The sequence below is a fragment of the Benincasa hispida genome, chromosome 9, assembly GCF_009727055.1.
Source record: "Benincasa hispida cultivar B227 chromosome 9, ASM972705v1, whole genome shotgun sequence".
NCBI classification, from domain to species: domain Eukaryota; kingdom Viridiplantae; phylum Streptophyta; class Magnoliopsida; order Cucurbitales; family Cucurbitaceae; genus Benincasa; species Benincasa hispida.
The window spans coordinates 16531230-16545535 of NC_052357.1; the positions used below are offsets into that span (position 1 = coordinate 16531230).

At 33.3% G+C, this 14306-nt stretch overlaps 1 protein-coding gene across 1 annotated transcript; it reads left to right on the forward strand.

Moving 5' to 3' along the window:
- The first annotated feature begins 10546 nt into the window (after positions 1 to 10546).
- On the forward strand, positions 10547 to 12595 carry LOC120086218 (autophagy-related protein 8i-like). Its single transcript, XM_039042757.1, has 5 exons — positions 10547 to 10654; positions 10768 to 10823; positions 11401 to 11453; positions 12081 to 12199; positions 12310 to 12595. Exons 1-5 carry the CDS (start codon positions 10615 to 10617, stop codon positions 12396 to 12398), a joined length of 357 nt encoding a protein of 118 aa, XP_038898685.1. The 5' UTR covers positions 10547 to 10614; the 3' UTR covers positions 12399 to 12595.
- The last annotated feature ends 1711 nt before the right edge of the window (positions 12596 to 14306 follow it).

Sequence of the window (14306 nt, forward strand, 5' to 3'; positions counted from 1 at the left end):
AACCACCTAGCCTAGTGTCCAAATGTGTCACTTCGTACTTGCCAAAATTTTCTATAAATAAATGGTCATTTGTAGATTTTGTAGTGATATATACATTGGTGAGAATTCCACTTCAATTTACATATTATCCAATTTTATAATTTTAGTTATTTTATGCTTTTAGTTATTTTATTTATTTACTATTATTATATAAATATGTTATTATATTATATTTTCTCCATATCCGTGTTCCCGTTGTGCTCCTCAATTTCACAACACATTATCAGCACAAGCTTCTGTCATTTTTCTCGCTAAAGGTAAGTCTTAAAGGTATGTCGGTTTTTCCCTCTTTGTTATAATTAATAAATTTAATATTATTTTGTATATTCAATATCTATTAAATTTTTAACGTAAGTACAATATTTTATGATAGTGCTGCCATGAAAAATCTTACAAAATTAGAATTTACCGCCTTTGATATTAGGCAATAATTATTTATTATGGGTACTTGATGCCGAAATCCACCTAGATGCTATGAATCTTGGGGAGACTATTAAAGAAGGAAATATAGTCAGGACAAAGCAAAAACTATAATTTTTCTTCGTAATCCATGAGGGATTGAAAATGAAGTATCTTACAATAAAAGATTCTTGTATCTTGTGGACAAACTTGAAAGAGAGATATGATCATAAAAAATAGTTATTCTTCCTAAAGCTTGTTATAAGCCGATGCACGTGAGACTACAAGATTTCAAATCAATAAGTGATTACAACTCCGCATTATTTAAAATTAGTTCAAAATTATTGTTATGCGGAGAGAAAATTAGTGATGCTGATATGTTAGAGAAGACATTTTCTACATTTCATGTCTCAAATATGCTCTTGCAGCAGCAATATTGAGAGAAGGGTTTTAAACAATATTCTGAATTAATTTCATGTCTCCTCGTGGCCAAATAAAAAAACGAGTTATTGATGAAAAATCATGAATCTCGACAAACCGGAACAACACCATTCCCTGAAGTGAATGATATGAATTTTAATAGTAGTCATGGTCAAGGTCGTGATCGTGGCAGAGGGAGAAATAATTATTATTTTCATTGTGATCGTTCTAATCATTTAAATTTCAAAAGAACACACAAAATGATGATCACAAAGGAAAAGCTCCACAAGGTAAAAGTTAAAAAAGTGTTAAAATAAATGATTCCGATGCGGAATGACTGGGCATTGGTCAGTACCTATTGTATATCAAAACACTTAGTTGACCTCTATCAAGCCTCTCTAAAGGAAACAGAGAAAAATGTGGAAGCAAATTTTAGATACAGGATAATGACATATTTGATGTTGGATCAATATCAGCACACAGCGGAAGGGAACAGGATCCATAAGCACTCTAATTCATTAATTTTAGTTGAAAAGAAACATGCTAAAAATAGAGTATAATGGGTTTCAAGAACATACCTTGGCCGAACCAACGAAACTCTATTTCCAACGGCTAAATCCTCAAAATCCTTATGTAGACTACTACAAGATCTTCCCTACTATTCTCTTGGTGCTCTAGATCGAGTTATGGAACTCAAAATAAGCTGGAATCAAAGGAAATATGGAGAAAGCTCACTAAACCAACCCATTGAAGAACATCTTCTTCATCCGAATTTTTCAGCAAAAATTCAGTCGGTTCCTTGTCCCTTTCTTCATTCCAATCTCTTTAATATATTGTAGACTACCATGTAAAGAGATGTGCTGCATGGGATGCAACTCATGCTTGGAGTAAACTAAAGGAAAAGGTGGGTTCCTTGTAAGTTAGTTGAAGATGAAAAACCCCATTTTCAATTTTGTGTAATTTTTCAATTTCCAAAAACTATTTTGATTTTAAAATCATATTTTATTTCTAAAATCAAAATTTATTAATTTTACAAATTAAATTTTCATAAATTATAATTTTCTAATAAAATTAATAATAAATTATATTTTTAAACAATTTAAATAATTCTAATTAATTTAATATCCAATATTAAATTAATTTTTACACAAATTCATCTTCATGTATTTAAATCATATTTAAATATATTTTCTCTAATTCCGTTTGATTCTAATTTGAACGTTTCAAATTAACTTATCACACTACTCTAGAGCTAATCCATTTCCGAGCTAGTATGGACCTACAGATCATGGGTTCCAACGATTCGAGATTAATCGGCTAAACCCATTAGACCGATCTAACCCCCATTCGTTAACTAATGGGTCACTCCACTAAAGCCCATAGTTGACTCCTCTCACTGTAGATATATTATGTCCACTCGATATAACCATAATTAGTAAGTTAACCTTTCACAGGTTGTTCGTAATAACGGCTGGGTCAAATCTCTATTTTACCGTCGAAATTACCTCTTGAGTCCCCACTGATCCCCTAATGAACAATTTTTGTGTGATCCAATCACAAAACCAAGTCCCTCTCATGTCAAATGAGAGGGCGGGATCCCTTGTTCAAGCCCTAGAATCAGCACTTAAGAGAACTACCTCTCTACTATCCTTAAAGCGGGTAGGAGTGAATTCCCTCTTTCACTCTATGTCCCTAGCTATCTATCCGGTCTTACCTCTGAAATGGCAGTTATATTGAGCCAGTGCTGTTGAGCCAATCCTCACCTATGCAAATCTAAGGGCAATCCCAGATAAACAGGAATTCATAGTTAGCTTATTATTAAGGTCAAGTTACCTAGGCCATCACTTTGAAATAGTCAGTCTTAAACAGTAAACAGCATTATAAAGTAAGAATGACTCATTTCGTGGTCCGATCTTGTGTAAACTCTTTTGCACAAGGACACCCCCAACTCCTCATGTCCAACATGAACGAATTAGGATCACTTCGTTTGTAGCACTTTACAACTCCTTGTAACAACTACAGAGCAGGTTGTATCCAATAGTGTTACCAGAATAAGGTACTCAACCTTATCCATGTACTATAGATGATTTTGACTATTTACTCGAACCTGATCCACCTTTATGTCTGTACATAAAGTTCAAGTACTCATCCAATAGTCAATGGACTTTTAGGTTTATTGGATTTCTATTCAAGCAATAGATCTATTCAATAACACCTTTATTGAATTTTCAGAATAAGTTCCATTGTTTACATACCACGAGGTTTAGGACATAAAACCCAACATTTGACCCATCCCATATGGCAAATTTGGATGTGGCAGACTTCTTTGAATCTCCTGAAGAGAATATTGGCACAGTTGGTGGTACATCAAGTGTTTCTTTTGACTTTGAGAATATTTAAACTTAATGTTGTTTTTTTTTTTTTTTATCTATCTTCATGTTTTTTTTAATAACTTTTGTATATTTAAAGTGTTGTTTTTCTTATTTTAATTATTTCTTTTTAATGAAGAAACATGGATCATTTTCATATGTTGGGTGACTAAAAAATGAACAAAGAAGATCTATGTCTGGCAGACAATGCAACTACACATACAATACTTACAAATAAAAAATATTTTTTCAAATTGACAATGCTGAAAAAAAAAATAAATACAATATCAGGTTCTGCAAACTTGATTGAAAGTTTTGTAAAAGCAAATATTATTTTGCCTAGATGAACAAAATTTACAATTGACAATGCATTGTTCTCTAGTCACTTAAAAAGAAATCTTCTAAAATATATGTTACAATGGTTATCATATTGAGACTGACAGTAAGAATAATGTAGAATATCTATATATCATATCCACTGTCTCAAATGAAAAATGTATATTGGAAGAGTTGTTTGCTTTATCTTCTGGATTGTATTATACTCATATACGAGTAATTGAAACATATGCAACAATGAACCTGAAGTTCATGAATCCAGACATATTTACAATTTAGCATGACCGATTTGGTCATTCAGGATCTATAATGATAAGGAGAATTATTGAAAATTCAAATGGACACCCATTAAAGAACCAGAAGATTCTTCAATCTGATGAATTATTATGTGATGCTTGCTCTCAAGGAAATTTGATAATTAGACCATCACCAACTGAAGTGGAGACTGAATCACCTGCATTTTTAGAAAGAATTCATGATGATATATGTGGACCCATTAACCCACCAAGTGGACCATTTAGATATTTTATGGTATTAATAAATGCATCCAGCAGATGGTCACATGTGTGCTTATTATCAAGTCGAAATCTTGCATTTGCATGATTACTTGCTCAAATAATTAAGTTAAGAGCACAATTTCGTGATTATACAATTAAGACCATTCTTCTTGATAATGTTGGTGAATTTACATCCTAAGCTTTTGATAATTATTGTATGTCAATTGAGATAATTGTTGAATATCCTGTAGCTCATGTTCATACACAAAATGGTTTAGCATAATCATTTATAAAACGTTTGCAATTAATTGCAAGATCGTTACTTATGAGAGCTAAGCTTCCTTCATCTGTGTGGGGACATGCTATTTTGCATGCAGTGTCACTTGTACGTATTAGGCTAGTAGCTTATCATAAGTACTCGGCATTACAATTAGCTTATAGTCATGAGCCAAATATTTCTCATTTGAGAATTTTTGGATATGCAGTATATGTTCCAATTGCTCCACCACAATGCAATAAGATAGGTCCTCAAAGGAGGTTAGGAATATATGTTGGATATGATTCCCCATCAATTATTAAATATCTTGAACCCTTGACGGGTGATGTATTTACTGCATGATTTGCTGATAGTCATTTTAATGAGACAAATTTTCAATATTTGGGGGAGGAATTAAGAAGTTAAATTACATGAAATGCATCGTTATTGTCTCATTTAGATCCCCGTACAGATCAATGTGAACTTGAAGTTCAGAAAATAATTCATTTGCAAAATATAGCAAATCAACTACCAGATGCATTTATAGATGTAAAGAAAGTAACTAAGTCACATATACCAGTTGCAAATGTTCCATAAAAAATTAATATCCCAACACAACAAATTGTCACTAATGAGTCTAGAACACACCAGAAGCGTGGTAGATGAGTGGGTTCCAAAGATAAAATTTCTTGGAAAAGAAAAATAATTAATAGTCAAGAAGACTTGGTTGAGGATGTAAATGCCCATAAAGAAATCTTCGACATGAGTAGTGAGGAAGGTGAAATACCTAAAAATAATAATGACATTTCAATAAACTATGTCATGTTAGGAAAAAGATGGAATCGAACTAATGTAATTATTGACAACAATTTTGCGTATAATATTGCTCTTGATATTATATCTGAAAATGAGGATCCTGAACCAAAATCTGTTGAAGAATGATGAGATAGAAAAGATTGGCTTTAGTGGAAAGAAGCAATCGAGGCAGAATTAAACTCGCTTGCAAAACGTCAGGTTTTTGGACTAGTAGTCCGAACGCCAAAAAGTGTTAAACCTGTGGGATACAAATGGGTATTAGTGAGGAAAAGTAATGAAAATAATGAGGTCACAAGATATAAAGCAAGACTAGTTGCACGAGGTTTTTCACAAAGACCTGTTATTGATTTTGAGGAGACATATTCTCTAGTGATGGATGCAATTATATTAAGATATTTAATTGGCTTAACTGTGTATAAAAGTCTGGATATACATCTTATGGATGTATTCACAACATATTTATATGTATCTCTTGATATTGATATTTACATGAGAATCCCAAAAGGATTTAAGGTACCTGAAATATAATTCTTGAGAATGGTATTCAATAAAGTTACAAAGATCACTATATGGATTGAAACAATCAGGACGAATGTGGTACAATCGCCTGAGTGGATATTTATTGAAAGAAGAATATCAAAATAATCCAATATAAGTTTTTTATCATCCTGACGTCGAGCTATTTTTCCGCAGGACCTCCCCTACAGAATATGAACTTTCTACTTATGATCGTCACTAATTGAATTATAATCAAATTTCTTTGGGTCATTCACCAATGTCAGTAGTGGATGATTATACAATTAGAAAAAATTTGAATTCGCTTCAAATTTAAGTCTAAAATAAGTAAATCCGTTGATTAAAGAGTAAATGGAGCCCAGGAGGATTGACAGGGCGAACTGCTAGTTTTCGGATACGAGATATCCATCCTAGTCATTATGGACGCATTTGCCCAATTGACACGTCTGAAGGAATTAATGTTGGACTTATTGGATCATTAGCAATTCATGCAAGGATTGGTCATTGGGGATCTCATATGTTTTTGGTAAATAGTAATTTGTAGTTTTATCATTACATAATTGAGTCTTTTTTTCCATTACATCCCGAGCTACGTGTGTTTTTATATAAAAAAAAATCACAATTAGGACTTTCTATTATAACTGTATATGTTGATACTTAAATATAATTGGAACTCCTGAAAAGCTTTCAAAGGCAATAGAATATCTTAAGAAAGAATTTGAAATGAAAGATCTAGGAAAAACAAAATTTTGTCTTGGTTTGCAAATTGAGCATTTAGCAGATGACATATTTATTCATTAGTCAACTTATACAGGAAAATTTTTGAAAAGATTTTATATGGACAAAGCACATCCATTAAATATTCCAATGGAAGTCCTTTCATTGGATATAAAGAAAGATATATTTCGACCTCGAAAAGATAATGAAGAACTTCTTGGTCCTGAAGTACCATATCTTAGTGCAATTGGTGCACTTATGTATCTTGCTAATAATACAAGACCAGATATTACATTTTCAATAAATTTATTAGCTAGGTATAGTTCTTCTCCTACAAAAAGACATTAGAACGAAATTAAGCATATACTCCGTTATCTCCGAGAAACAATCTATATGAGTTTGTTTTATTCAAATAAATCACATTTTGATCTAGTTGGTTATTGTAAACTCGTAAATTGAATCTCTAAGCATAAACTTGACAAAATCTAATTTAGTGATTCTAAATAAGCACATGGACAGTGATGAATGATGGAAATGGAATGTGGATGATGTGTTATGCTTATTTAGACTTTATGCGATACTACTTCTAGATGTATGTGTTATTAATGAAATGCTTGTAGTATGTTATGCATTGTCACAAGTTTCCTTGCGCTGAAACCAAGTATAATTCTAACGCGAGTTTCTCGGTGTGATCTGAGGTCGAACACAAGGATTGCTTAGTTAGTGCGTTACGTTTATGATATATGCGACCGGGATTTTTCAATTAATAAAAGTTGTGTTTATACAGGTATTTAAAGTTGCGGTAAAGTAAAATTGTGCGATAAAGTAAAGTTGCGTTAATAAAATAAAGTGCGATAAAAGTAAACCTAAGCTAGTATGATACAAGGTACAGGATACTGATACATGATACTGAGTTTGAGACTGACTGTGAAGATTATACAAAGGGTCGTGTTATGCGATGACAAGTATTTATGTATGAATCAAAAATAGAAAAGATAACTAGTATAAACATCACAAGTTATTAATTGCATTAAAGACATAACTACGGTTACGCTTTCCTTTAGCGTACATCTCTCGGTGATCGGCCGTGTTCCCACATCTCTGTGGTGAAACAGGGATGAACGTAATGAACGCAAGATTGCTTCCATCTCTAGAAGTACTTCTCGCTTTAGTTAACGCATTCTTCTAACTTTTTCTCGACAGGAGGAATGGCATCTTCACCTTTTTCACTTCTGCTTTCACAGGTGAAGATGTCGTCTAGCATGCTTTAGCTAAACATATTTATTTCTTTAACACAGATTAATTTACTTGTTAGATTCATGCTAATTACCAGAGGATTAAGAAAACATCATGGAGAAAGCGATTCATGGAGGAACGGAAATAGACAGAAAGATGGTGATGGAAATAATCATGACATTTAATACTAATATTTAGCATCTGATACATGGTGTGAATGATGGAGATTAAGAAGATGAATACAATTGATGATAAAGAGATAGAAACAAATACAGAAGAGTGCCAACATCTTGATACAGATCTGGACGGTGGATTTGCTTGCCTGCGAATGGAATAAATGTAGAGAAAAGCTTCCTCTCAAGCTTGCTCATCTGGTAGAAGTGACCTTGGTACAGAGCTTCCACGACGGGGATAGAAAGGATTTGCCCTGAGACTCACCTCTTGGCCTTGTCTCTTAAAACTTCTCGAATCTTCTCCGATCAGGCTCTTCAGACCAGTCTCTCTCTCAATATACAAATATCAAAATATGCTCGTATCTAGTATATCTTCCAATAGAATATCAGAGGCTATTTATAGGCTCAGCTTTGACTCTCTGCAGTGTGGACTCCACTTTATTGTTATGGTAATTCCGGAAATGGTGGAGTGAATATTCCTTCTATTACGCGATCAATCCCATCAGAAATACACAACGGTCAGCTATACACGTGTCAGGATCCTCCGTAATTGCGTTGCTCTTTTGCATCTTCGATCATTTGTCCGTATGCGGTGTTGTTTTTTATTACCGCATGCGGTTGAGATTGCGTTAATCGCTTAGCTCTTGATCGATTGTTGCATGCGTCGTCATTGCGTTGATCGTCTATTCATTTCTGAATGATTAGCGCAATGCGACGTAGATGCGTTGTTCTTTTTGTCTTGAGCCATGAATGCATGCAATGACTTGATTTCCTGCAAAACAGACTTGAAATATTCTCTTCTACCATCGCAATGGTGTCAGTGGGTGTATTGATGACAATTTATAATTCTTGCATTTCTTAGCTAATTTCTCTACAATTGACGCAACTTTTCTTTCTTTTGGTCGCAATATCTAAATAAAACAGTATAAATAACTTGTATTTCTACAAGGTATCAATTATGCAAATTCTGGATATTTATCTAATCCACACAAAGCTGGATCTCAAACAGGTTATCTGTTCACATGTGGAGGAATTGCTATATCATGGCGATCGATGAAACAGACTATAACGTCCGCTTTCTCAAATCATGCTGAAATTCTTGCAATTCACAAGGCTAGTCGACAATGTGTATGGCTAAGGTCAATGACTCAACACATTCGTGAAACATGTGGCTTGTCTTCTAATAAAAACCTTCCAACAATATTATACAAAAACAACACAACTTGTATAGCCCAAATCAAAGAAGGATATATTAAAGGAGATAGAACAAAACATATTTCATCGAAGCTTTTCTAACACTCATGATCTTAAAGAAAATGGCGACATCACTGACAACAATTTGTTCGAAGGATAACTTGATAGATTATTTACAAAGACATTATCAATTGCAATTTTTGAAAAATTAGTGCACAACGTTGGAATCCTCAGAGATTTAAGTGATGTTTTCATGAGTGGGAGCAAATATATTCTTTTGAAGGTAAAATTATATGAAATATGTACTTTTTTTCCTTCACTAGGATTTTCTTTTCCATGTGGTTTTTTTCTATGTAAGGTTTTAATGAGGCATATTTTCATATATATAATAAGCATCTAAGGGATGTATTATAAATATTATACAAAAACAACACAACTTGTATAGCCCAAATCAAAGAAGGATATATTAAAGGAGATAGAACAAAACATATTCATCGAAGCTTTTCTACACTCATGATCTTGAAGAAAATGGCGACATCACTGTACAACAAATTTGTTCGAAGGATAACTTGATAGACTTATTTACAAAGACATTATCAATTGCAACTTTTGAAAAATTAGTGCAACAACGTTGGAATCCTCAGAGATCTTAAGTGATGTTTTCATGAGTGGGAGCAAATATATTCTTTTGAAGGTATAAATTATATGAAATATGTACTTTTTTTCCTTCACTAGGATTTTCTTTTTCCATGTGGTTTTTTTCTAGTAAGGTTTTAATGAGGCATATTTCATTATATATAATAAGCATCTAAGGGATGTATTATAAATATTATACAAAACCAACACAACTTGTATAGCCCAAATCAAGAAGGATATTATTAAGGAGATAGAACAAACATATTTCATCAAAGCTTTTCTACACACATGATCTTGAAGAAAATGGCGACATCACTGTACAACAAATTTGTTCGAAGGATAACTTGATAGACTTATTTACAAAAACATATCAATTGCAACTTTTGAAAAATTAGTGCACAACGTTGGAATCCTCAGAGATCTAAGTGATGTTTCATGAGTGGGAGCAAAATTATCTTTTGAAGGTATAATATTAATGAAATATGTACTTTTTTTCCTTCACTAGGATTTTCTTTTTCCATGTGGTTTTTTTCTAGTAAGGTTTTAATGAGGCATATTTCATATATATAATAAGCATCTAAGGGAAAGTATTATAAATATTATATAAAAATAATAGATGCCCATTAGTGTCATGCTTAGTATCCAATGCCAAGTATCATTTTCTCATTATCACACGTGTTGGCTATATGTCATTCAACCACCTATGCATAGTGTCCAATGTGCCACTTCCTATTTTCCTTTCTATGAATAAGTGGTCATTTATAGAGATATATATATTAGTGAGAATTCCACCTTAATTTACCTATTATCTAATTTTATAATTTTAGTTATTTTATTTATTTATTATTATTATATTATATTTTTTTTCATATCTGTATTATTAGTCTAACGATCTCCTACCTAAGCTATATGTTAAAATTCTGAGTGTGATTTAAATAAAAAAATATATTTTATCATCATCTCTTTTTATACGTCTTTCCCATTTGTACGGCATCGCAAAGAGAGCGCTAATGGGGAAAACCAAATCCTTCAAGGACGAGTTCACCTACGGTATGATTGACTCTCGTGGCTTGATAATTATCGTTATTTTTCATCAATCTTTTCTCTCGTTTGATATTTTTTTTGAGATCGATGTTTAATCACGGCCTTGATTTTTTTCGTAGAACAACGATTTGAGGAGTCGTTCGAAATATTGGCCAAGTATCCCGATCGAGTCCCTGTAAGTTGCAAAATTCTCGTCATATGTATCTTTGTTTACAGAAGATTCGATCCTAGTTGCATCTGTTTTGGATTTTGTCGAGAAATTGTACTAGAAAATGGTGAATTTGTGAATTAAATCGATATGTAATATCGGTGACTCAGAGCTCTGCAGGTGTCGAATTCTTAGGTTTTTATCCCTTTTCCTCTTTACGAATTTTTTGGGAATAGCTCGAATAATTTTCTATGCAGGATGTTTTTCAAATTATGTCCTATTGGGGAATGAAATTCTAAAGTTATCTGAGGATTTTAGTCAATGTTTCCTTTGTTATCCAAGAACAAAATTGTATGAGGATTTTCGCACATCTCGTGGCCTGTTGATTGTATTCAAATTCATTTTTGGTTGCCTTAGACAGAGCTATTGAAGGAAACACTCACTATTTTTGTTCCCAAAATTCAATGCCACGGAAAATAATATGCAGTCTCAATTATGTAATCTTCTTATGTCTGAGGTGCAAATGCTAGATAGATATTCATTTCCTCCAAAATCCATGGAAGGGAATTGATGGTTTTCCTTTTGTTCTTTCGAGTAATTGCAGGTAATTGTTGAGAGATATGAGAAATGTGAACTTCCTGAGATGGAAAAGAAGAAGTGAGTTTCCTCAATGTTTCACTTCTAATTTTATTGAACTGTCTGAAAATCATTTGAATGAAAACAAAGATTATCACCTCAGCATTACACTCTTTTCTTGATTGGTCATGTTTGTTTTTGTTTGGCTATAACTTCTTTGGTATTCTCTATTATCTGGCCATCCCAAAAACTTGTGTATTATTTGTCTATTCATACCTTAAAGATTAGTAAATTTAGTGTCGCGTGCTATTCTACAAATATCAGTGTGACAGTTATAATAGTTGAATCATGTTTTTGGCATAAAACAGTGTTCTATAGATTTCTCACCTTGTCAGTTATGAGTCTGTTTGATAATGTTCTCATTTCTTGTTTCCTACTCACGTTTCTCACTTTTTAAGTAACAAACTTGCCTGTTAAACATTTTTGTTTCTTGTTTCCAAGATTTAAAAAACCTTTCTGAAAAAGGGGCAATTTTTGAGAAACTATGAAAAAGTAGAAACGTGAATATGATAAATAAACAAGAACGTTATTAGAATAGACCCTTTCATACTTGAAAGGCAGTTGTGATCCGAATATAACACGACATATTGTGTCAACACAGTTTTGCTTTCTCTATTGAATGTCTTTTGTTTTCCTATTTGATTAAAGGTACCTCATTCCTCGAGACATGTCTGTTGGCCAATTCATCCATGTTCTGAGCACCAGGCTTCATCTAGCACCTGGAAAAGCTCTCTTTGTATTTGTAAAGAATACTTTGCCTCAAACAGGTAGAGTTGCACGTGAGCTGATGCTGCTGCCCATTTTCGTGCTCGTTCTCGTGCTTCCTTTTCAGTTCCAGTTACTAAGATGCTAAATAATTGACTCCAAATTTTTGCAGGTAGCTTAATGAGTACGGTGTACAATTCATACAAGGACGACGATGGCTTTCTGTACATGTGTTACAGCAGTGAAAAGACCTTTGGCTAAGGCTAATCTGATTGAGATTTGCGAATGCTGAAGCTGTATATTTATGTTATCTCCTTGTGTCAATATATTCCTTGGACAAATTTGTTTTTACCACGTGGACATTATCTCTAAATTATAATGTTGATATGTATATCATCCTTCATATTGCAAATTCTGTCAAAATTTGAATTATGAAATTGTTTCAAAAGTACAACCAACATAGGATGTGCCCCACAGATTGAGTGGAAACTTAATTCTCATTCAGATTTGTATGGGTCTCAATCTATTACTCCAAATAGCTTCGTTTGATAATTTTCTGTTTTTGGGGAAAAAAAAAAGAATAATGGATAAGCTAAATTTTCAATGACAGAAAATCAGAAATAAAATGATTAAGATAAAGAAGAAATTGTCGGTGCAGAAGAATAGGATTGTCTGTACGGATGATCAAATCAGCTCAGAAGCTTAGAAACATCTGAATAAGGAGAGAATGAAATTCAGAATACTAACGTAAAGTTTTTCAAAATACGGAGTATATTTTACCCCCAATGATTTCAATATTTTCAAATTTATTTTGGAACCACAAATTTTAGTTGAATTGTAAATTTAGTCTCTATAGTTTGGAAAATGTTAGAATTTGATTTATAATTAGATTTTAGTTCTATGGTTTGATAAAATCCTATAAAATAGTCGTGAATGAGATTTTGGAGAGGAAGGGGAGTTCAGAAATTGAGGCTAAGGTCTAACAATTTGACATCAAATCCGTGTTCATAGCATTGCAATATTGTTTGGTTTTGTGAAATGCTCCCTCAACCTTCGAAGCCATCATGAATGGCATATTAAGACCCAGCTATAGAAGTATTTGTTAGTCTTCTTTGACGACAGCCTGATTTACAGACGAAAGATAGAAGCCCATGTGGATCATTTGACTACGGTGCTTGATATTCTGGTAACTAATCAATTCCTGGCCAATTTTAAAAAATGTCCATTTGGAGTTCCATGTATCAATATTTGGGTCATATTACATCTTCAAAGGGCGTGATGATTTAACAGGATCAAGTATAAGCAAGTATGAGAAAATTTCGCAGCTAATGCATTGTCAAGACTACCTCTAGCTCTCGAGTTTGGCTTGTTCATTGTTGTTTCAAGGAAATTGTGAGATTACATGCTGGGACAATTTTTACAAATATATTTTGGGAAGAGTTATTTCGTTCGTTAGGGACACAGTTATGACATAACACTGCTTATCACCCACAACACATCCTTTAGTACAGCCACCCATTTGACTCCATTTGAGGTATTGTATGACTGACCCTTTCCTCCCATTTTATGTTATGAAAGTGGACTGAATGTTATAGGTGAGGTTGATATGCAATTGTGTGACCGAGATCCTATGTTAGCCACCTTAAAGCCTTGTCGCACAAGGCTCGGCAGCGCATGACCAAGGCAGCCAATGAGAAGCGTGGGATGCCATTTGGGGTGCGGGTAACGATAGGCCTTCCTGTTGATGTCATCTGGGAGCTTGCCATTGTAATTAATGAGCAATTTCCGAACGTCTACCTTAAGGACAAGGTGCCTCTTTGAAGTGCGGATAATAATAGGGCTTGAATTACTAGTGTATATACGTAAATCGTAAACATGCAAAGAGAAATTCGAAGGAGAATGGGAGATATTTTTAGTTAGATGGTCCCGATAATGTGGTATATAAGCCGTTTAGGTTAGTAGGAGAAGATATTTGCTGAATTACTTGTAATTGCTCTCTTTATGAGATTTTGGAGAGGAAGGAGAGCTTGTAATTGCTCTCTTTATGAGATTTTGGAGAGGAAGGAGAGCTCTCAAATTTTCGCTTAGTTTGTCGATAAATAAATTGAAGCTAAGGCCTATCATAATCATACTAAAAGGTGCACTATATCGATTTGACACTTGACAAAA